The 26,361-nt window shown below is 36.3% G+C and overlaps 1 protein-coding gene across 4 annotated transcripts in view; it reads right to left on the bottom strand.

The window, feature by feature from the left end:
• AGFG1 (ArfGAP with FG repeats 1) overlaps positions 1 to 26,361 on the bottom strand; it is a 73,127-nt gene that overhangs the window by 32,348 nt on the left and 14,418 nt on the right. For all 4 annotated transcript variants that reach the window (XM_082840942.1, XM_082840943.1, XM_082840944.1 and 1 more), the window contains exon 2: positions 22,161 to 22,254. In XM_082840942.1, the coding sequence (XP_082697068.1) occupies positions 22,161 to 22,254 (94 nt within the window). The remainder of the gene's footprint in view (positions 1 to 22,160; positions 22,255 to 26,361) is intronic.

Genomic DNA, 26,361 nt, shown 5'->3' with positions numbered 1-26,361 from the left:
TATGTCAAAACTCAAATTGTACACTTTAAATATTTATTTATTATAATTAATTATTCCTCAGTAATGCTATAAAAACACATCCACAAGTTTCTAAAATTATATTACTTTAAAAAATAACCAGTTGTAACACTGTGAAAAGAAGGCAGTATCTAACTTCAAAAGCCTGACAAAGATTTGAGAAATCAGAGACAGAAAGGTAGCACCCTTCTCAAGCTTATGTCCTCACTGAAGTGGGTAAGAGAGAAATAAAGATAGGAAAAAAGGATTCACCCTTTTCCTCTCTTATTATGTACCCCAAGCATGTTTCAAAACAGCATTTCTTGTGGTTCCTTCCTACTCCAGGCTCAGTACAGATACTACAAAGTCATTAAGGCAGTACAACTGACATAAGTGAGGCCTAGGTGATGGCACAATCTCATTATAAAAACATTTCAGTGGCAAAGCCCAAGAAGTTCAGATACCCAGGAACGGTAATGCAACTTACACTAGAAATTCTATATAAACCCTGTAGAGGGCCAGCTTCTCCAATAAATATTTAGCTACTTTTAAAAAACCACATGATCCAAAAGTACACATGCACCCCAATGTTCACTGCAGCACTATTTACAATAGCCAAGATATGGAAGCAACCTAAATGTCCATCAACAGAGGAATGGATCAAGAATATGTGGTATATATATACAATGGAATAGTACTCAGCCATAAATAAAGAATGAAATAATGCCATTTGCAGCAACATGGATGGACCTAGATACATGTCTGACCTCATACTAAGTGAGGTCAGACAGAGAAGACAAATATCATATGTCACTCATATGTGGAATCCAATTTTTTAAATATGCAAATGAAGTTCTTTACAAAACAGAAACAGACTTACAAATATTGAAAACAAACTAATGGTTAAAGGGGAGGGGCAGATAAATCAGGAGCTTGGGATAAACAGACACAAACTACTATATATAAGATAGATAACCAATAAGGACCTACTGTACGGCACAGGGAACTCTACTCAATATTCTATGATAACCTATATGAGAAAAGAATCTAAAAAAGAATGAATATATGCATATGTATAACTGAATCACTTTGCTGTACACCTGAAACTAACACAATGTTGTAAATCAACTATACTCCAATAAAATTAAAATATTAAAAAAAAAAACAGGGCTTCCCTGGTGGCGCAGTGGTTGAGAGTCCACCTGCCGATGCAGGGGACACGGGTTCGTGACCCGGTGCGGGAAGATCCCACATGCCGCCGAGCGGCTGGGCTGGGCCCGTGAGCCATGGCCGCTGAGCCTGCGCGTCCGGAGCCTGTGCTCCGCAACGGGAGAGGCCACAACAGTGAGAGGCCCGCGTACCGCAAAAAAAAAAAAAAAACACAAAAACCCACATGAGACTCTCCTTAGGAAAAGATTCTGTGGCTTTACAATTACATTCATAAAGCGAGAACTGGTAGTTTCTAATTCTTTTATTTTAAAAATTCCCAAGTGAGAAAACAAGAGAAATTTGCTCAAAGACTTATTGACTGTAATTGACAGAATTAGTTTAGGACACTTCATGACATTTAGTCTTTGTATTCCAAAACCCCTATTAACTAACATATACAATTTTAACTAAAAACAATTAATGAATAGTAAATAATAAACATTGATACAAACAAATAAAAAGGAGATGGGTTAAAGACATCATAAAGTTACTGTCTTGGCACTCATCATGGGAATACAAAGCAAAGATGGAGTGCTTGATGATAAATTTTATACATATATGACATTAGCAGCCTGTAGGAGTCACTCAAAATTCTGTACTAACTGCTGGTGGTTCTGATCCTTCTCTGACAGGTCAAACTACTAGAGAAAATCATTAAAACTCACTGCTTGGGTCCACTACAAATTCCTGCTATCTTACTATCAAAGTTCCATGATGTTGTTAGTCAGCTCTTATTTCTTCTGACTATGCTATCCCATAATAGCTACTTGCTATATTGCTCAAAATCCTAACTGTACCTGCCACTCTTGGCAGCTGAATTCTTACTCAAGTGAAGTGACTCTCAAAATGGGATTCCCCAATTTCCTGGACTGGCAGCATCAGTGTCACCTAGACACTTGTTGTAAATGCAAATTTTTAGGAGCCACCCAAGACCTATGAAATCAGAACCTCTGGAGGTGCTACCCAGCAATCAAGTCCTTCAGGTGACTGTGAAATAGGCCGAAGTTTGAAAACTAATGATTTAGTAAAATCTAGGCCAGCAAATGGAAACTTCCTTTCCATATAAATACTATATATAGTTTTCAGCACTTCTCAAATTTACTTAGCCACTAAACCTCTTCTTGAACAAGATTCATTAAATAAAAACAGTGTTCCAGAGATACATCTGGGAAAATGTCACAGTCCCTATCTCTTCTGATCCATTCACATTTTAGTCCCTGAAAAGTTGGCTTCTGCTCCTACCATTCTCCTGAAACTGCTCTTTCAGGTTTGTAGATCTGCTGATAGGAAAGTATAAAGTTCTCCTTCCTCCATGTTTGTTTTGGTTTTTTTTTCTTTTAAAGGAAAATAATAAACACCATCAACTGAAAAGGGAGGGTTTTTCAGAACTGAATAAAAATGGGAGAGTGAACCAACTAAAACTGCAGGCAGCACTAAGGTTTTGAGGTCACAAGTATTTAAAGTGAAACTAGTCAAGACAGTGGTGTGTTTTCCACCAGTCTCATCTGGTTGTTTAGGTACAAAGTAGGTAGAGTATTGGCTTTAATCAGGTAAAATACAACAGGAGTTAAAGTGAGTGGTTATAACAACAGAACACAGAATCAAAGCTAGGTTAAGAAAAATGAAAACACAGTAAGGATGATACACAACAAAGAAATTTAGCGTCAGTGGACTGGAGGTCTCTTATGGTTGTCCCACAACTGTTGGAGTACGAAATTAGAGGGAATGAGCTGGGAAGAGAGAAGCAATGATGGTCAGAGAACAGGATGCTTACACTTGAAATCTGAGAAGTAATACAGTTACTGATAAATAAAGTCTAAAACAGAAGGAAGGATTACTGGACATAAGAAGTCAAAGAATTCCAGAGGCTGAGTTACCTGTGTAGACACTGGGATTGGCAGAAATGGTTAACACTAGTGGAAGAAAGACACTCACTACGTGAAGTGCTGAAATCTATATTGAATGAGGGGGGCTAACTGGTATGACTGCAACAGGATGACAGAGCAAGTGATAAATTCTACTGGCAAGAGGAACACAGGGCTGCAGGCCTTGAAACATCACTGAGGAGCAACGAGGATACCTAAAAGCCATCATGTGAAAGGGCTGCATATATGATGGATTCATTTTGATGATCTCTCTGGAGAGGTGGATAATTAGTTTTAATTAGAGAATAATATTGTAGGTATGGTAGTTATGAGCCTAGACCAGGAAATAAGACTGCCTTAATGTGAATTCCAACTCAGGTAAGAGAACCTGCTTCACTGAGATGTTGGAAGGGTTAAATGAGTTAATATGTTGTCTACTCAGAACAGGTATATATAAGTGAATTTTAAATAGTATTAGTTATTCTTACTTTGGAGCCTGGTATCTTATGTGGTTTGCATTGGTGTGTTATGGAGTGATGAAGTAAGCAAGGACTGGGAAATACAGGCCTTACCAGAAACACAGGAAACTGTAGGTCTCTCTTCAGTCCTGCTGCAGATGGAATCAAAGTGGTCTTAATGGAACAATCACCCTCTCTGAACTACTATAGCACTTGTAATTCTCACATGAAACTTACCACAAACTGCTTTTTATTAGAATTACTGAGCATGTGTCTCACCTACTTCTGAATTCCCCACAATGCTTAAAACAATGGGTTGTGCCATATTAAGTGTTCAGTAACCAGGCCAATGCTACCCAAAACCACATCTTATGGAGGAATTAAAAATAAAATCACACATCAACCAACAGAATAAGTTCATGAAACTGTCAGAATAATTTTTTCCCTTATTCTAGTGCTAATCCACTTTAGAATTGCAATCACAATAACCACTGACAGAATCTAAAATACTTTAAAGTACATTTATCAGTCAGGGTTGCCTTAGGAAACAGATGGCACACTCAATCTGGGTAATTTGAGAAGTTTAATAGAGACTGTTTAAAGCATAGGTAGGCTGTAAGGAAATCACAAGTGAGAGTATAGTGTCCAAGGGTTAGCAACAGGAGGACCTACCACCACCCGTTGGCAGTGAAGGTAGAAGAAGAGGAAGTGGTTGGCAACCTTAAAACTAAGAGGGCTACTTGATGGGAGTTTTGACCTTCAAGGAAAGGAGGCAGCCAGGCTACAGAAATCCCACATGAAAGAAGTTAAGAAAGTAAATATCTTAACCTTTCCCTCCTTCCTTTCTTTGGTCTGCTGACAACGTTCTCCACCAGCTTGAATGAACCCCCCACCCCCACCCTGCCAGAAGCCAGGAAGCAAGAAAGCCCATTTGCATATCCAGACAAACCAGGTGCTTGGAGACAGAGCTAGAAGGGCAGCTGAAAGCTATGCAGCACTGAACCTAAATCATGATAGTAAATACATGCAGTGCAAGCAGTTTAACCAACTCAATTATGAACACCAAAAATAGGGAACATCCATACTAATTCTCAATTACTCACATATAAAAGGAAGAGTGAGAAAACAGTGTTGCATCCATCAGACAAATAGATATGAATAGAGATAACATGTTACAGTTTTATAATCCTCTCAGGGACAACAAAATAGAGTGGAAACTTGCTGGAATGGATACTTACCTTTAAGATTCAGACAACCCCTTATTTTCATAAAAGAGATACAAAGAATACACAATGTGACATGACCCTGCTTGCAACCTCTAGGTCCAAAGATATAAAAATAAGGAAAGGACAGAAAGATTCTCTGGAAGTAGAGACTTTTTTCATTAAGCCAACCTATACACATCAACTAGAGTTCAGACTCCTTTCTGTCCTTTCTCTCCTCAGTAGAGAGATGGAGTGCCTTCTTCTGTAAGATATAATTACAGCAGTTAACAGTACTGTCCATAAAATATAGGAACAAATAGGAGACTTAAAGAACTGAAAAAATTCATGAGCAAGTAACTAACATCCACTTTTTGGAAGCAGAAAGAAAAATTTAACAGAAATAAATATTAACATTAGAAGTTCTCTGGAGAGTTACGATAGACCTACACAAATTCTATCAGCAACATAACATTTTTCCCTAAAAGGGAAAACAAGGGTTTTTTTTTTTTTTGCCTTACTTTGTCCTAAAAACTAACAATCAGAAACAATATCTCATATATATGCCATGATTTAAGTTAAATACTGAAAAAACAAGTACATTATTAAAATTTTCTACATTCACCCAAGTCTACATGAGCATGACTATGCTAGTATTTCTAGGTCAACAGCTGACAGGTATTTCTCAGTGATGACCTATCTATAAAGGATTTATACTCATTAATAGTGTTTAAAGAAATAACACTATCCATATGCCTTAAGCAAAGAAACAGATAGTCCTGCAATTATTTACATCTTTTGAGGACTGTATGGTATATTCCATCTTAAAATTTGGTTTTACAAAACGTTTTAGCAAGAATTAGAACATATGCAACTGAGTCATTGAAAACAGGCATGCACAAGCTGCATGTGCAGACCACCGAGACACCAGAGCCTTTGTGAACCAGACAGATAATTTGGGTATGTGAGGGAGTATCAGATTTATGAGACATCAAATCCAATTTATTTAATCCTAGTTTGTTGTTGTTGTTTTTTAATTTAAGCACAAACTACTTTATAATGGCTTCCTCAGCCTAAGAATCAAATTCTTCATCACCACCTGTTTAGGCCCCATAGGATCTCACGCCTGATTAACTCTCCAAACTCATCTTACATCGTCGCTCTTTCCAGCCACAAAGGCCCCCTCATAAAGTCTTCCCTGACCACCATTCCAAAGGGGTAACATTCCCCACACCAAAACTAATATAAACGTTATCACAATGTATTATTTATTTTCACAGACCTTTATCTCACAACTTCTAAATGTAAATTTCACGTGGCAGGAACCTTCTCTCCGATTTGCCACTATCTGTATTCTCAGTGCCTGCCAAACATAGAGCAGACACTAAATAAATATCTGGTGCATGGGTGGAAGCAACTTCCTAACAGCCCAGAAATATATGTACAGTGGAAATTATCTTTTTTTCCCCTTCGTTCTGTCTAAAATATACATGCTGACCTAGAACATTCAGCTTACCAACTTACACAGAAGTAATAAATTCACTGATCCAAATTCTCAAATCAAATTTAGGCCAAAGGTTAGCAAATTACACCTCCCAGGCTAAATCTGGCCTACAGCCTGTGTTTAAAGCTGAAGTTTCATTGGAACACAGCCATGTCCGCTTGTTTATCTATTGTCTAGGGCTGCTTTGCTAGGTAGCTGCAACAGAGACTGTATGATACAAAAGCCTAATATTTACTATCTGGCTCTTTATAGAAAAAGCTTGCCGATGCCTGAATTACATGCAACGTGGACTTACTATGATACCATCCCAGCATCCAAGAATAATAATGATTTAAATAGTATAATAAATAAAAGCCTGTTTTTTAGGTCTGTGTTATAATGTGCATGGGGAATAACAACAGAGAGATGAACATAAAATGAAAGAAGCCCTTCCCTGCAGGAAGAACTTTCCAAGAGTGAGGACTATCTAAGGGCCAATTTATTATACAAACCCATTCACTTGAGAATAAAGGAGAAAAGTACCAGAGTTTGAGTTTCAGGGAGAGGGTAACACTTTTCAAAATAACTGATAATTGGGGATTCCCTGGTGGCGCAGTGGTTGAGAGTCCGCCTGCCGATGCAGGGGACACGGGTTCGTGCCCCGGTCCGGGAAGATCCCACGTGCCGCGGAGCGGCTGGGCCCGTGAGCCATGGCCGCTGAGCCTGCGCGTCCAGAGCCTGTGTGTCCAGAGCCTGTGCTCCGCAACGGGACAGGCCACAGCAGTGAGAGGCCCGCATACCGCAAAAAAAAAAAAAAAAAAAAAAAAAACCTGATAATTACAAAGAAATAGAAAAGATAGAAGAAGAAAATATTTAGGATACTAGAGAGAAATTAAATGAAGTGGAAATAGCAATAAACCTTAACTGCAAGTGTTTGTGAGTTGTGAAGGAGACGGGCAGATCTAATTCAAACACCTACGGTAAGTCAGTATATACAACTCACAGCACACTCCCATGCCTTGTTTCATTTAACGTCTCTAATGTCAGAATTGCATTCCAGGTAGGTTGCAAAGAACCAAAACTCAGCCACATTTGATCAGATAAAACAAGTTTATGCAAAGTGAACAGTAACACTTAAAACATGGGAACCTGCACTGCAAACAGGAAGCCATCTGGGACCTAGGCAGTCTGATTACCTGTTTCCAAAGCCCTTCTCCACACCCCGCCCCCTGCAAACACATAGTTTATCACTTTTGTTTCTCATACTATGTCTAATCCCTGCTCTTGCTTATCTTAGTACATTTTTTTTTTCCTGTTTACTTGTTAAGACTGCACATGGCCCAACTACATACTGCCTTTTCGGTTAAGTGATTCACCTTTTCAGTCCAGCCTCTGTGAACCTTAATTCAATTTCGTAAAAGAGAGGATCTGATTAGTCCCTGGCCCCTAGGGTTAGGCATCCATTCTTAGTCCAAACAGCTGTGTGTTTTGTGTGTTGTGTGTGTGTTTTGTGGTTTTCCCAGGAGACGGAGACTTCCCGCCTTTCTTCAGTAAGGAGCATGAGCTTGCTAAGCTGCCCCTCGCCTCCTAAACACACATCTATTCATGAATGTGCTTTATAAATTATAAACAGCTTTAAAAATGTAAGATTTAGTATATTAGCAAAGGGACAAGTAGTTTGGGGAAAGATTATCAACTGCCCTATTTTATCAAACTAAGATGACATATGTAAATTACCCTGTACCCGGTATTGCTCTGTCTTTCAATTTTGTATGCCATGTCTTTAGTAAGTTTCCATGTTTTAGCTAAATTTGCCATTTTTACTTTTGTGATTTCTTCCATTGCTTTTAGTCTATAAAGTCTCCACACATTTAAATGTTAAATATGTAGTCAGCTAACCTTAAACACTACCATTTAGTTTTGCCTGCCTTTTAGTTATGAAATAATCTGTTATACAGAAAAGTTGCAATTGTAGTGGAAAGAAGTCCCATGTACTGTTTACCTAGAGTCTCTAAGATTAACATTTGCTTTATCATTCTCTCTCCAAAAAAAGTTTTGGAACCATTTAAAGGTTCAGACATGAACCTTTTACCTCTAAATGTGTATCTCCTAAAAATGAGGACATTCTTTCCTATAACCGTAACACAATTATCAAAATCAGGAAATTAACACTTTATACTATTACTATCTAATCCACAGACTAACCATTATCTTAACAGTATCCTTAACAGCAAATGGAAAAAGTTCTCCTGGTACAGTATCCATAACTGTCTTGTCTCCTTTAATCGGGAACCGTTCCTTAGTCTGTTTTTGTCTTTAATGACCTTGACATCTCTGAAGAGTACAAGTCAGTTATTTTATAGTACGTTCCTTAATTTAGGTTTCCTCATAATTACATTTATGTTACGCATTTTGGGAAGGAATACCACATAAGTAATGTTGTATCCTTCCCAGTGCATCATATCAGGAAGCACATGATGTCAGTTTGTCCCATTCCTGGTGATGTTAACTTTAATCACTTGGTTAAAACAATATAGGCCAGATTTCTCCACAGTAAAGTCACTATTTTTCCCCTTAAGATTAATAAGTATCTTGTAGGGAAATACTCTGAGACTATTTTCTATATTTTTATGGCTTCCTAACTCTAAAATTTTTCTGAAACTTATCTTGGCGTACCATGTCAGTTAACATTCTAATTGATTCTCCATTTATTGAATAACGAATTCCTTCCACAGCAGACTGATGAACTTAATTTATTTTATAATAACTTCATATACATATTTAATATACATAAGGATTATAGTATATCTCAGGATCTATTCTACAGATCTAGTCTACTAGGCCCTGCACTAGCTGCAGATTACTGTAATTAATTACTTCAAGTTTACATTGCAAATTACTGCCTATAAACATAGAGACATATTTAGTATCTACTAGAGCCAATCCTATTTACTCCTTGCTTTATAAATTCTTTCCAGCTAGTTTTACTTTTTTTGAGCTTTTGGATAAACTTTAGAACCATTTTCTAAAATGGTATTAAAAAAAAAATTCCCACCAACGTTTTGGTTCCATTTGTTCTAAACTTAATTTGTGAAGTCTCTTAAAGCAAAGCATTCTCATTCCCTAAGACAGTATGAATCTGATAAGCAAGCTTGCCAAGAAGGAAAAATTACCAAAAGTTTATGTTTCTCTCCCTACAGGGCAAATTTTACATTTTTTACATTTTTCAGAATATAACAAGAATAAACACAGAGGTGAGCAAGGGAGAATTGGGCAAGTTGGTCTGATACTTCATTTAGAACTGAATATTAAGAAGTTTTATTTACTTGTCTTGATATGAAGAACTGTTCGTGGATTATCAATGGTTTAGGGATAGCATCAATACCAGAGCACCACCTCTAGCATGAACACTACTCATCCACTGTTTAGCTTCATCTAAGGCTCAATAATAGTGATTGATTTGGACTGACATTCTATTGTCTGGTTGTCCTGGTGACTGAAGGCATGCATTTGCCAGGCACTTGACTAAGGTTGGGAATGTAGCCCTTGGCAAATGAACAGAGAGATTAACTGGCCCAAATGCAAAACAAGTCTCTGAAGTAAACGTGATCTGTACCATATTCTACATAAATCAATCATGAGAAGAAGAAACATTTAGTTTTCTTTGAATATTTGAAAATAGACAGATGGCTCACAGGTTAATATAAGAAGAGGAAAAGGAAAATTTAGGGAAAGCTCTTCTAAGTAAAAATGAGATTTGCAGAAGTTATAGTTGGTTTCCAAAACAGATTATCTCATTGTCCAAAGGGGACAACTGAACATCAACAAGAATAACTGCTACTGACTGAAATAAGTCAAATAAACAATTTCACAATGATATCTATACATGACCAATTTATTGTATACACACACACACACACACCCTGACTGGTCACTGTGGGAGATGCTACAGAACTAACTCATTTTGAAAACAGTTAAATGTTGAGGACCATAAATGGTTTTGTTTATGTGCACTCTACTGATATTTATGAGAAACAGTTTTAATGTACTTTTTTTTTACTTTTTAGAAGATTTATTGAGATATAATTTGTATAACATATAATTCACCTATTTAAAGTGTACAATTTAATGTTTTTAGTACATTCAAGAGTTGTGCCACCAGCACAGCTCAATTTTAGAACATTTTTATTATCGTCTAAAGAAATCCCATATCCATTAGCAGTCACTCTACATTACCCCTACTCCCACATCCTAGGCAATATTAATGTACTTTTAACAGCAATAAAACTATTGTATGTTAATGTAACTAACTTTTAATTGTAAAAATAGCTATATTTTCTAGAGCAAAAATTAGTGAGAAGAGTGGCACTGCTTTATATTTTTGCAAATTTCATTAATACCTGTTTAAATAGAAGACAGCTGATTTCTGATCAGCTTCTGCATTGTTATGTTATGTAGCTTCTGGAAAACTCCACTGTATAATCATGAGACTGGGAGTAAATACAGCAAATCAAGTCTTAGAATTATTATTAAAAAAATTTTGACCTCAGAGAACCCCTGTAAAGGTCTCAAGGATCCCCTTACAGGTTCCCAGACTAAGTTATCACCATTTTACAATCCCTACTAATGGACGTAGGCATAGAGTATCAGCCACCCCCTCTCAACACAGACAACAACACGAAAATGTGTTTCTCCACAAAAGAACACACCATCTAACCTATGAAACACTGAGTCTTCCCTCTTCCCCCAATTAAATGTGAATCTTAGGAAGCTACTAGATCCGACTATCAATTTATAGGCAACTGAGATGACAGAGGAACACTGACACTGCATGGATGGAATCAGCAAAATCGTGATAGTGGGACACTACTGAAAAATGACTGAGCTGAGAGAAGGAAAAAGGGAGGGGGAGAGAGAAGAGAAATAAATAACTGAAGGGGAAACTTATAGAATAAAAAAAAAAGTTAAAAGACAAGCAGAGCAGGTTCCACTTCCAGTAACGTCAGTGTAGCTCAAATTAAAACCCAGCTCCCAGAAATTAACAACTATAAACTCAGCACACATTATAAGGATTATCACAAGACACTAGAAAGCAACCACAAGGTAAACAGATTCTGGAGAAGAGTCAACACCTGTAAGAAGGAAACAGCACTAAGTATCTACTCTTTTTTTAAAGATCATCATTTGAAAGCAGACCTCTGCCAAGCAGAGCTGCCAAAACTCAAGGAGAAATCCACAAATCTAAAAGGTTAAAGACAGAGTGCACAACCACAGCAACTGTAAAGTGAAGGGTATGTCCAAGAAGGGAGAGCTGCAAAACTTGCATAACAACTTTGCACAAATCTCTGGCTCACCCTTGATCGAGGAATGTACAGGGACCATTCAAAGCAGTTCAATTAAGGACTAAAAGAACTAAACAGAGATTTCAACTGGCTCCCACCAGGAAAGGCAGAGTTTGCTAAAGTAAAAAGTGAACAAAACAAACAAAACGAATACTTTCTGGACAAACAAGACAGAACCCAGAGGCTCTACAACCTACCATTTGCTGACGCTCTAGATATAGGCCAAAATCACTAGATACACAAGAGAGTGTGATCCATAATCAAAAGAAAAGGCAATCAGTAGGTCCTTGTTGATTATCTATTTTATATATTGCAGTGTGTATATGTTAACCCCAAGCTCCTAATTTATCCTTCCCCCTCACCTTTCCCCTTTGGTAACCATGTTTGTTTTCTAAGTCTGTTTCTGCTTTGTAAGTAAATTCACTTGTAACATTTTTTTAGATTCTACATATACTTGATATCATATGATAAGTCTTCTGACTTACTTCACGTAGTACAATAATCTCTAGGTCCCCCATGTCTGCTGTAAATGGCATTATTTCATTCCTTTTTATGGCTGAGTAGTATTCCATTGTGTATATGTATCACATCTTTATTCATTCATCTGCTGATGAACACATGTTGTTTTCATGTCTTGGCTATTGTGAATAGTGCTTCTATGAACATAGGGATGCATCTATCTTTCTGAATTATAGTTTTGTCTGGATATATGTCGAGGAGAGGAATTGCTGGATCATAGGACAACTCTATTTTTAGCTTTTTGAGGAACCTCCATACTGTTTTCCATAGCAGCTGCACCAATTTACCTTTCTACCAAGAGTGTAGGAGGGGTCCCTTTTCTCCATACCCTTTCCAGTATTTTTTATTTGTAGAACAAAAAAAGCATTCTTAATTATTTTCTTTATACGAGTATGAATAAAAATCAAAACAGTGGTTGCCTCTGGAAAGGGGAGGGACTGAACAGGAAGAGATGTTAGGGGAACTCTGGGGGAATGATGGTCATGTTCTATATCTTTATAGGACTTTGGGTTACCAAACTGGATACATTTATCAAAACTCTTCCAAAGGTACAATTATGACTTTTACATTCACTGTGCATAAATTATACCTCAAAAAAATCTTAACAAATATCGAATTCTAATTAATGATATATATAAGATTTTAGGGGTGATATGAACTAATGTTTGCAAATTACTTTGAAATGCAAGAAAAATATAAGGTGGATGACCAAATGGAGACACACACAGATATTTGCTAGCGCAAATACAGCACCGTGTTTAATGTGCCTGCATAATTTTTAAAGTTTTATGTATTTCTCATAATAAAATGTTGAGAGGTGAGGGGGCAGAAGACAGCCAAATACGGCCATTGTGTTGTGGCTTTGAGCAGCCTCTGCCGGGGACAAGATCTTGCTATGGCCATCCATGAGAGGGGGGTATGAGAGACAACTTAGCAGATAACCCAACCAGGCCCCCCTCAAGCAGAGCAGCTACAGCGCTCACACTACCAGGAGGCCTTGCTCACCTTCAGTAAGACTTATGGCACCATACTGCAGTTAGGTGGCACAAGGCAGGACAGGTTCCAGTGCCAGAAGATGACTGCTCACACCCACCCCATCCTTGGAAAAATCCTAGCATCACAGGCCAGTAAGAGATCATCCCTGGGGAACTGGTGGAGCCCATGGTCTAGGAGAAAACTGACAAAAGATACCATCTAAATCTCTAAGAAGTTCCTGCCGGGCATGGCCTATGGCTACTACTACCCAAAGATGATCTTGCCTGTGCAGGATGGCTTGAATTTCATGAAACAGAACCAAAAAACCTTCGATGTCATCACCAATTCGTCAAAAATCTATGGCCCCAGAGCTTTTCTTAAGTTCCTTCTTACCAGCTCATTAAGCACCCTGCATCCAGATGGAATCTTCTGTTGCCAAGATGAATGCCAGTTGTTGGCTGTTGGTTGGTCCTAGCAACCAACTAGCATTCCTGCTCTATAGTAAGAACGCAACATTGATTTTCAGCAGCCTGGTAGCAGGTGATGCTGGAGCAATGGAAGACACATGTGAAAGACTACAACTCAGATATGTACCGGGAGAACTTGTACTATGAGTTTGACTGCAAAGCTTGGAATTCACCTCAACTGCTATGTTTCCCAGGGACTTGAGCTGGAAGGGCCCCCAGTTACAGTGTATCCAGCCCCAGAGTAACCACCTGGTCTGAGGCCCCCACTGTCCTGGCACAAACCTGACTCTATCCCACAGACCAAGTGGTTGGTACAGGCCCCAGGAAGTTGCCTGGTCCCAGCCAGGCCTAGGCAGGCCAAAGTCTGACCCATCTAGCCTCCAATCCTTTGTCAGAGTTTCAAAACCCATATTAACCACTCATAACATGTGAGCCTTACTTGCATCTCTATTCAAACATATGCTTAAGGGAAGAGAAAAAAGGAAATTTATGAAATAAAAGGAAACTTGAACACTGGCTATGTAATTAGATTACTATTAGTTTCTATGGATATGAAAACGATATGGAGTTATATATTCTTTTAAAGTCCTTTTTTAGAGATAACATCTAGTTCCTGAATTTACAGAGGAAAATTGTATGTCTCAGATCTGCTTCACATAATAAAAAAGGGACAGGAGTTTGGTACATTATTCTGTCTGCTGTGTAGATATATGAGCAGCTCCACAACAAAAAGTTTAAAAAAGAACAAAAAGAATGAATAATTTTATTTTTAATTAGATTCAAGTAAGATTAAAAAAAAAAAAAGATAACATACTTAATGGCAAGAAAGAAAGAACCAAAAGCTGAGAGATGAGAGGAAGCTAGAATGGCTGAAGCAAAGAGTTAGAAGGAAATAAATAATATGACCTGGGATACAAATGCAATAAAAAGTTAAATAAATGCTCAGAGTAGTTACAAACTACCGTCCAGCTCCTTCTACAATACTCTTGAGTTTTCAGTCATCACTCAGAAAGATCAACAAGCTACAATATGTACAAAACAAAGATAACATTTCCAACATGCTTTTTGTTAATTAGTATCATTAGATATTTCTCTGAAAGCCAACAACTAATATCAAAGAATGCAATCTGAATATTTTAAAGATTACTATGTCATTACTGATTTGATTCACCAGAATTTTTAGAAACTTAACACCTCGCCTTTCTTTCAAAATAGAGGCCAAACTTTAAAATATGTGTTTCTTCATAAATATGCAGGAGTTAAACAAATAGCCTCTTTAATACAGAACATGCTTCGATATTTTAGCTAGATGGTTTTAAACCTCAAATATCTCACTAGGAAGCTAGTCTCTCAAATAATTACATATTTTTAGTTAAAATTTTTTGAAATGTTACTATTATTATTGAATTAACTTTTCATACTGATTAATACCATCATATTGACTGTAATTCTGCAAAAATCTCCCTAAACTAAATTCAGTTCAAAGCACACCCTTTTCCTATATACTTTTTTCCCCCTGAGCTTAGAAGTCAATGAAAAAGTACATTTGCACTTAAAACTGACATCTTACATCTACATAATACATCAGTTTTCAAAATGTTTTCACACGTACTACCTTCAAATCAACCTCATCAAATAGGCAGGACAGGTATTTCCCATAGTGTACAAAGGAAAATGAAGCTCAGGGAAAAGTAGTTTCCCCAAGGTAACAAGGCTTATCAATTAGTGGTGCCGAAACTAGACCACAGATTATTTTGAGTCTAGACTGGATGGAGCCTTTAGTTACTGTACTGGTTCTCTCAAAAGGTGGTCTGTAGCCATCAGCAACAGAATCACATGGGGCTTCTGGCTGAAAATGCAGACAGACACTCCTCTGCCCCACCCCACACCCAGGGTCAGAATCTCTGAGGAGTAAAGCCCAGGAATTTTTACAAATATAATAATAATAAAACAAATAAAATTAAAATAAAATTTAAAATAAACACATTTACATATATGTACACACACACACAAACACACACATTCATACATTCTCACTGCTCTAGGTATAATGAAGAAGTATATAAGATTATGCCATGGAAATGTCTATAATGTTTTGAAGGTAATAAGACCAATACAGAAGAAACTATGAGAGCAATAAAAAAAAAATTGTGTAAAATCTTAGAGTCAATGCTATATTAAAAAAAAAAAAGCTTAAAGTATGGGGGGCAGGGGGGTGTTAGTCCCTGTGGGCTAAAATACTCCTGAAAGACTTGATGGAAGGGTAAAAACTTTGATAGGTCTTGAAAAACAGATTCAGGATAAATGATTCAGCTTGAGCAAAATGGCAAGAAAAGTGGGATACAGAAACCACTGGCGTTCAAACATTTCTATTGGTAATGAAGCAAGAAAAAGATTAACTAGGAAAAGAAGCAAGGTTATAAAAGAATTTATATTGAGAACTGAAAACTCTGGAATTCCATAGACCAAGGAGTCTATAATCAACCACCTGCAGATCAAATTTGGGTCACTGGCCTATTTTTGTACTGCCCCTGATCATTTGGTTTATGCATATTTAAAGGGTTACTTTTTAAAGATTTTTTCTAACAAGAATATACAACAGAGACTGTACGTAGGTGGCCTTCAATATTTACCATCTGGCCATTTACAGAAACAGTTTTGCCAACCTCTGTACAGACAGCAAAGTAACTGTAGACCCTGGATTAATGAGTATGTAACTTAACTCTGCCACTCAATAATGACATTTAATATGCTGTTACTAAAATAACTGCCAAATTTTATTAATATTATTTAAGCTCAGCATATAATTAAAATGCTCCAAGAGTTTAAATACATAACCTAAAATTAATGTAAATGATGCTACTGTATTCTAAGAAAACTGAAAAATTCCCCTAATGAAACCACTCTGAACAAAAAGTCAAAAAAAAATATTGATAATCCTTCTATACCTTCTACTATCTTAGATTCTGATTCAACAAACATCTGAATATCTATATTATTCTATAAGAAATATGCTGGGAGGGCTTCCCTGGTGGCGCAGTGGTTGAGAGTCTGCCTGCCGATGCAGGGGACACGGGTTCGTGCCCCGGTCCGGGAAGATCCCACATGCCGCAGAGCGGCTGGGCCCGTGAGCCATGGCCGCTGAGCCTGTGCATACGGAGCCTGTGCTCCGCAATGGGAGAGGCCACAACAGTGAGAGGCCCGCGTGCCGCAAAAAAATAAATAAATAAAAAAATAAGAAATATGCTGGGAACTTTCACAGGTTGCTTGAGCTCAAATTATTCTAGCCTTTCTATATTAAGATACTGTTATTATTTTACACTTGTAGAAACTGAGGCTCAGAGGCATCTTGTCCATCGTTCTCAACCTTCCAAGTCCAAATCCAATCCTTTCTGCACAAGACCACTGCACTTCAAGTACTCTTTTAATAGGCCCAGCCCAAATTTTATCAATTTCCCTAGAGAGCTGCAGTTGGGTTAGATTGTTTAGTTTTTAATCAAACTTAAAAGAAATGAATACAACACTTTGAAACTACCTGACAGCTCCATGCCCTGATTCAGGATTAATTCAAAAGCTCATTGTCTTTACTATGGTAATGGCCTACGGGCTCTTTCTGATATTGGTCTTCTACTTTACAGAGTCCACTGTTCTGTACTGAGAATGACCATCACTTATTATAAGTTTATAAGACAGGATGATTTAGGAAATAACCACTAGTGTCCTATTTAACAGCATAATAGATTGAGTATAACATCATAAAATGATACCTGAATATTCCAGCAAAACTGTCACAGCATGTGAATTTGGAACTCTAAATTTTTTAGGTATCAAAATATTTTTCTTTGTGGCAATGCTTGTTTCTGATTATAAAATAACTCCAATCTTCCCAAAGATGCAATTTAACTACACAAAAGGCCTAAAGAGCTGTCTCATAAAATAAAGCCTATTTAAGCCATAAGTATAACTTCTTGAAAAAAACTGTCTGCATAATCCCAAGCATTTACAACTCTAAACTGAAGCCCTTTCTCACTCTTATACCAAATGGAACTGAAAAAAATGATTTTTACTGTCTCTCTCCCCTAGTAGACTGTAAACTTTACCTGAGGGCACGAATCATAGACAGTATCCCTAGCACCCAAGGACAATCCCTGGCACATGGTAGATGATTAATAAATCTCTGCTTCAAGAATGAAGAATGGGGCTTCCCTGGTGGCGCAGTGGTTGAGAATCTGCCTGCCAATGCAGGGGACACGGGTTCGAGCCCTGGTCTGGGAAGATCCCACATGCCGCGGAGCAACTAGGCCCGTGAGCCACTACTACTGAGCCTGAGCGTCTGGAGCCTGTGCTCCGCAAACAAGAGAGGCCGCGATAGTGAGAGGCCCGTGCACTGTGATGAAGAGTGGCCCCTGCTCGCTGCACTAGAGAAAGCCCTCGCACAGAAACGAAGACCCAACACAGACAAAAATAAAAAATAAATAAATTAAAAAAAAAAAGAATGAAGAATGAATCAATTATGAATGTTAACCAGGGAAAAAGCACACCTTACCTTATGGGTCTACTGTTTAAGAAGGATTTTTTTAAAGCTTTAGCTTCTGGGTTGGGGGTTATTTTTTTTTATCTAGCATAAAGATGATCAAATACTGTCAATGAATGCATGATTTTATTTCTACATGTAGATTTTATGCCTGTGGAGCATCAGCAGTAACCCTTTTACTCTCAGTCCTGAAACATAATTAGGAAGATTAATTTATTACTAGAAAAGAAAAACTGTATGGTTCAAAATAAAATTACTTCTACATTTTCCTTTTACTGAATTATCTGTTAGCCAGCCTTCCTTCCATTAAGTTTGATAATCAGAAGTTAACCCAATAGTGAAATTCCTTCAACTAGAGGACCATGGTTGACCCACAACATCATAAAAGAGGACATATGGAGCAAACCACTAAAGATTTTTTTTAAGTAACATCATGATACAAAAGAAAGCATTACAAGATAAATATGTGGAAATTTTTTGTGAAATATCTGACTTTTGGAAAAAATGTCAACACCAATAAACACAAAGTGCTTTGTTATATTTTACTAACATCTGGCAAGTATGTTCTATATCCTGATAATGTACATATCTCCTCCAATGAACACACTGTAGGAGTCTAAGAATTCTAAAGTAATATTCAAGTAACTTGTAAACTACATCTGTAGATACTAATGATATGTTATAAACATCAAGGGTGTCCGTGATACATATTTATAAATACTAATAACATCATCTGCTTACCAGTCACCAACTCAGACCAATTCAGATGTACTTTATTAATGACTCAAATGCCGTGAGTAGTGCTGCCATCAGTTTTGTGACTTGCCAAAAACAGTGAACAATTCTTAGTAAAGTTCTCAATGAAAAGTGAAATCTTTCCCAGATATACAAATGTGTCAAGTCACTGCATCGACGGTCTCAATTAATGGCTTCCTGTATCCAAGCCCTCTGCCCTGTAACTTGGTAGTCCCCTCCCACACTTGATTTTGGACTTGGCAGCATGACTTCTGGCAATAAGTTGTTCACGGCTATTAATGAAAGCATATAAAACAGATTTAAGTTATACATGCAGACCGACTGTAAAAAGGTTTTTCCCACTTATAAAGGTCTGGAGGAACATCCAAAGCATATGGAATATAGGTTAACTCTATTCAACACCTTGTGAATCATCCAGCAACCATGGTGCTTGTCTGCTTAAGCCAGCAACGGTCCCTAATCGTAACAACCAAACATGCCCCTCAGAACGTTAAAACTTCCTCATAGGGGTAGAAGATCCAAGACTTCTGGCAGTTAACATACTTTTTGATCTTTTAACTTCAGGCATGAACCCATTCATGCACAAGATGTATGACAGTACCTTCTTTTTAATCCAAAATTTATATGATTGAGTATGGTCCTTTTCAGACTACTGAGAGAGAAAACACAGTGCAAATATGGCAACATAATTTGAAACAAAAAATAAAGATCTGTATTTTTTCTCTATGCATGTTATACTTAGGATTTAAATGTTTAAATAAGATAAACTGATAATAAAGCACTTGTACTTCAAGTCTATATTTTTTTATTAAGTTGTACCAATCATCCTGCATTTCATGATATCAATCTTCACCTTCTATACATCTCTTGAAATTTTAAGAACACAGATATTGCTAATATTGTAAAGAATCAAATATACCTAGTCCAATACTTTGGTTCTAAGATGTCCTTAGGGACACAAGAAAGTATGTTTTTCTCCCCTAACAAGTAATTAAATGGTTGGTACACTTTCTAGCAGTAAGAACCATTGCAAATATCTCTTTTTCTTTGTGCACTGTGTTTGCTCTGCCTGCAATATCTTTTCCTGCCAGCCTAAGTCCTAGTCACCCTCAAAAGCCAGCAAATGTTCAGCCCCCTCTGTGAGATCTTCCCAATCCTCTCCTTTTCACCAACAGATTGAGTCCCTCCTTCCACATTACTTCTGAAACTTCTTATTCTTTATCAGTAATTATCTAACACACTGTTGTAATTATTTGTTACATACCTGTCTCCCGAACTAGACCATGAGCCCTATGTCAGCTAAGCCTATGTGACATTTCTGTAACTGTATCCAAGTACCTAGTACAGTGACTGCCATGGTGAGGGCTTTAAATGGCTTATTAATTTGCATGACTCTTTTTAGGATTTAAGATTCATAAATCCATTCCAGTCATCTCTATTGTTTGTATTTTGTTTCTACTATTTGATATAATGAGTTACCTAAAATTTCTTTTCATATATTCTAAATTTATTTTGATATTACAGCCTTAATAACTTCCTTCAGAAATCCTGTCATATGCAACAGCACAGCTGAACCTTGAGAACATTATGCCAAGTGAAATAAGCCAGTCACAGAAGAGCAGTACTACATGACTCCACTTAAATGAGGCATCTAAAACAGTCCAACTCACAGAAGCAGAAAACAGAATGGTGGTTGCTATTCAATGGGTATAAAGTTCAGTTATGCAAGATGAGTAAGTTCTAAAGATCCATTTACAACACTGCCTATAGTTAACAATACTACATTTTACACTTAAAAATTTTTTAAGAGAGTACATCTCATGTCAAGTGTACTTACCACAATTTCAGAAAAAAAAGGTCCTTCAATCGTAGTATTCTGGAACCAGTCTCCACCTAATCTTATCTACTGACAGGTTTGAACGTTTTTTACTTACTTCTCCAATGCATTGTTTGTTACCTTTCCAGTTCTACTACTCTGACTTTATCTACTGTCAGTTGATTTTTAATCTAAGAACAGATAATATTTTTTCATTTCTGACTCCATTCTGATGTCCAAAATTTTGTATAGAAGGCCAAAATTCTAAGGAAGTAATTTAAAATATGCACTACTAGGCTAATCCCAAACTTTATACAAATAGTTCAAATTGTCTTTTAATCCAAAAATACATTTCTACACTTACTGTCATTACACACCTTCTGCCCTTTATCTTGCTTTAGATTTTCCTGTAATGTACCTACATCAGTCTGGAACTTGATTACTCAAGATAATTTTTTATTGGCAAAGTCTGGAAACTTCAAAGTGTGTGCTCAATTCTCTAAATCATGTATTTAAAAATATTTCATAATCTTAAATTTATACTTCTTTACTACTTTAGAACCATATACACACATGAATCACAAGTAGACAAGCAAGTTTAAGATGCTACTATCAAAGTGTTAGGGAAAAAAAGAGGCAGAGTACAAAACGCTTGCATATATCTTCTGAGGGTGAAAAAGAAGATTGAAATTAATAAAATCTTAAGACTTAAATTCTTTTCTGTGTCATATCAAAAACATGCCCAAAAAACCCAAAAAAAACATGCAACCACTGTAGTACAACTAAAGTAATATTTCCTTTCTAGGAAGTGATTAAAGTGTATATTAAATAATAATGGCTATTACTGATCAATTGGGTTGACTGGCTCATCCTTGCCCCAAGATTGTAAAATATGCTTGCTTTTGCTGTTAATTTTATAGTTTTTTTTTTTTAAATAGTAGGACCACCACTTTTACTAAGAAAGCAAACAAAATGGAATTCCTGAAAGCCCATTAAAGCAGAGTAGAAAGAAAAGGCTCCCCTGCTAATCTTTACTGAGTTCCTCATGACGCTAGGCTGCCCCCTCAGCACTACGAACCTCCTCCCTACTGAGCACTGCTCAATATTAAACATCACATACGTCTAAAGTTAAAAACGTAAAAAGCAAAGAGGGGTCCTCAAGTGAAAGCTGATCACACAACAGCCTAACAAAAGTTTACTACAATACCACAATGTTAATTCCCTTTCTCCCTCTCTTATTTTGTCTTTTAAAGCAAAAACTAACAGTTACTCCAATACTAGATGTCCTCCAAAAATGCCTTTTATATTCAATACTGACAAAGTTTACACACAGGTTTCATCTCAGGTTTAAGGTAAAATATTTATGTAGTAGACATTAATTCTAAACACATTATTAAATGAGTACTTTCTACAACATCTAAATATAGAATACAAAAATAACTTTTTAGACAGTGAAAATTCACCATTCTAAGCAACTTATTAAATCTTATTAAAATGACTACCAACAAAAAAGTTGAAAATTGTAAAAAACACTTACTTCATTTCCATGTTTTTGAAGGAATTCAATTTCCTGTTGTGTGAATGTTGTCATGGAGATGGATTTCACCCTGTGTGGTGGATTTAACCCTCGCCTGAAAGATAAAATATTTTACAGATTTACTATTACAAACTATAGTATTTTAAAAATTATGTATCAGATAATTCAAAACATTTTTAATTAGCACATTTAAACTTGGAACAGTGTTTTCATTCCATAAACTACAAATATTTAAAAGTTATCTTAAACTATTAATCCCCACAATAGTTATGTCAATGTAAATTTAGTCAGACCCACACTAAATAATATATTTAAAGATAAATTCAAGTAACCACCTAGTTAGAAGCAAACAGTACCTGTAACACATGAGCTTCTTGGAAACACAAATATTGCTTTAGTGTATGTCTGATGGAAGGAGAATAATATATATATGAGGGGCTCAATGGTAAAGAATTCAAAGTTATTACTTAAATATTTTCATATTTCCTAAGAAAGTGACAATGATATGTAAGGTTTGGACGTTATCTGTTTCACATTTCGAAGTGGAGAAACGTTAAGTTAGGTTTTGTTGTTTTGCTTTAAGTTCTAAACTAATAAATTACTTTCCTTCCAGCTCTTGGTAAGTTATAAAATACAGTTATGAAGATTGCACAGTAGGAGAAACTGAACACAGCAATTTCATCCTAGTAAAACTTCCAAACTTAACTATGAAGAAACAACTACCATATGAATTACTTTCAAGTACCTTTACAACTAGCAATCACAAATTAAGGCTTTAACGATATCATCTAAATTTCCAAAAGTGAAAATTTAGCAAAGTCATTATTATTCCTTTAAAGCAGGACATTTTGTTTTCCAATTCATCTGTATTATGAGAATAAGACTAAATTCATCATATTCACAGCTTATTCATTTATGATATTTATCCTAACAAGTCCTATCTTGTTCCAAAACAATTTGAAAAGGAATTAACTTATTATTGTTCTCTCAGATTCCTCTGCTCCCTCCCTCACATTTAGCAACTTTGTCTCTCCTTATTCCCTAATACTGCCTCTACCCTTGTTCCAGCCAACCCTCTACCCTTCCATCTCTCTTATAGTATCCTTTCATTAAAAAAAGCAAAGGAATAACTTTCTAACAAGGAAATGTCAAACACTGCTACAAGGGTGTATGTTTAAATAAGAAAGTTTGGAGCAATGAATTATATCCCTGTACTTCTCAAATCATCAAATGAGGGAACCCCTGACTCCTAAAGTTACATACAGATGTAATCTCATGAAAGCACTGCACTGTATAGCTTACTCTCTCATACATCTCAAGGCGCTACCATACCACAATGCCCATTTTTGCATAAAGAAGGTATTCATATTACTTAAATAAGTGAACAAATTTTCTTATGAAACAAACAAAACCATAACATACTCACAACCAAAATATGACAGGACATTTTCCCACTTAACAAGAAGACCTATTACAGAGCTTCTTTAAATGCGCTCTCAGTGCACTTAAAATAAGATTCAATTTACAAAACTGGTAGACACAATTTTGCAGGTCAGCAGATTACTTACATAAATTGAGTAACTCCAAGGAAATTTTACATTTGTTCATATTGGTTTCTCTAATTACTCTTTTATATTCCATTAATTCTGGTAGATTAACTGTATCTTCAGTGCAAAAATTTTTCCTTTTTTAGCTTCCAAAAGCTTTGTATGTGGATATAACATGACTATAAAATAGTTTGGTAAAAAAATAGAAGGCTGACTCTATCAATTTCTTAAGAAGAATGCAGACTGATGAGGCTGTAGTAAAAAATGTAGTCTCATACACTGATGACAGTAGGATAAATTCACCAACCTGTGAATAACCTTATTCATGCGTTTTGACCCAGTAATAACCTTTTAGGAATCTATTCTAAAGAAGGAATCTGAAACTTAACTATGTACAAGATGTTCATCAAACATCACTCATACTAAAAAAAAAAAACAAAAAAAAAACTTCATTATCAAAGGGGAAGTGATTAAGCGACAATAAAACTGTACAACTATGCATACTTATGCTTGGTTTTAAGATGAAAATTATATAGTATTCTCAAAGCTATATTAAAAATATCTGCAAAGAAAACAAACTAGATACCCCAAAATGTTAACAGTCTTTGCTTATAGATTATGGAACTGAATGATTTTTTTTCTATTTATAATTTTCTATTCTCTCCAAGTTTTCCACAATGAAAACTTGTTACTTATTCTGTAACAGAAAAAAAAAAAGAAACTGCAAGAAATAATAAACAATTCAATTAACTAGTAGTAGTCAAAAAAATTGGACTTTTAGTCCTGGCTTTATGGATGTGAATGTCTGTGCTGAAGAATTACAGAAAGTAAACGAGAGAACAGTTGTTAAGGCTTTCTTTCAGTTTTTCTAAAAAACCTGGAAAACTTTCCTCCCAAATATAGCCACCAGCATCAACAATTTATCTTTACCTCATTTCTCTAAATCAGGCACTACCGACATATTAGGCAAGAGAATTCTTTACCATGAGGGGGCTGTTCTGTGCACTGTAGGAGGTAGGGCAGCATCCCTGGCCTCTACCCACTAAATGCCAGAAGCATGCCCAACCCAGTCGGAATAATGAAAAATGTTTCAAGATAGTGATAAATGTCCCTCAGGGGTGTGGGATGGGACAGCAGAGTCCTTCTACTTGAGAACCACTGCTCTAAATATACCAAATATGTTAACTACCAAGTGAAGAAAGAAGCAGAATTCTTTTGGATCACTACTGAGATATAAATTCTACCTAGGTTCAATCTTCTACAGCACATTCTACACATTTACCTCATATACAACAAAACACTTAAATTTTCCCATAAATTTACTATTTCCAGAATAGCAGAAAATAGAAACCCTTAGAAGAGATTAAAGAAAGTGTCCACAAAAAGTAACCATATGATGTCAAGCACACTTATACAAATTGGTAGGCAAAATATAATTTAATAAGACAGAAGGAAATTAATATTTTTAAAGTAACCTAGATTGCCACTTTGCATATCTAATCTCATTAATTTCTACTTACAATAGTAGAGCAGACTAGATATTTTGAAAGGTTCCTCTGCTAAAATATGACACCCCATAAATTATTTTAAAAAATAAAAAAACCCTCATTGTTAACATTTCTAGAAAGTAAGGGGGCTCTCAAAGAATCCCCCCTTCCCAAAAGAAAAAAAAAGACCAAAAAAAAAAAAGAGTGAGCTGAAACCAGAAGAGTGGCCCATGTCATACAAAAAATTCAGTGTTGCTCAGAAGGCAAATACCAACAATAACTAAGACAAGATGAGAGGTAAACCTGAGATATCCCTGTTAAACCCAAGACCCTGGATGGAGAATTAAGTTAGCTTCAGGGTGGTAGTATCCCTAGATCACAGGAGAAGAATATACAAATCCTCTCAAGAGAAATGCATTTCTGGACTTCCCTGGTGGCGCAGTGGTTGAGAGTCCACCTGCTGATACAGGGGACACGGGTTCATGCCCTGGTCCGGGAAGATGCCACATGCCACTGAGCGGCTAGGCCCGTGAGTCATGGCCACAGAGCCTGCACGTCTGGAGCCTGTGCTCCGCAACGGGAGAGGCCACAACAGTGAGAGGCCCACGTACCGCAAAAAAAAAAAAAAAAAAAGAGACATGCATTTCTAATATATAAATTATGCTCTCAGGATTTGAAAATATTAATTTCAATAAAAGATGAGATTATAATAAAAATCATCACACAACAAAAAAACAAATCACTGAGCTTGAGTCAGTAGAAACAAAAGCTTTATGCCACCTCTTCCCAAGACTTTAGCCATTGGATTTATCAAATACAAAGTAAATATAGCATGTAGGAAATGTTAAAACAAACAAAAGATGGACTAAAAATGAACAGGAAATTGTGTAATTATCAGAATAACAGTTAAATTTAAAAGTCAGAACTTTCAGAAATGAAAAATTATAAATGTGGAAATTAAAAATTCAATAAATTAGTTAAAGAGCAGATAAGACACACCAAAAGAGAGATTTGGTGAATTAGAAAACAGAAATAAGAAATAACCCAGAAGGCAGCACAGATACTTAAGGAGACAGAAAAAAGCAAGTGTTTTTAGAAAAGGAAACAAAACAGGGGTGGGGGTGGCTATTCTTGCTTTTGAGAGACAGAATTGAAAGAATGAAGGAG

This window comes from Leucopleurus acutus (assembly GCF_964270905.1).
Source record: "Leucopleurus acutus genome assembly, chromosome: 6".
Lineage (NCBI taxonomy): Eukaryota > Metazoa > Chordata > Mammalia > Artiodactyla > Delphinidae > Leucopleurus > Leucopleurus acutus.
Note: the sequence above shows the minus strand (reverse complement) of the source record. Positions and strands in the feature narration are given on the sequence as shown.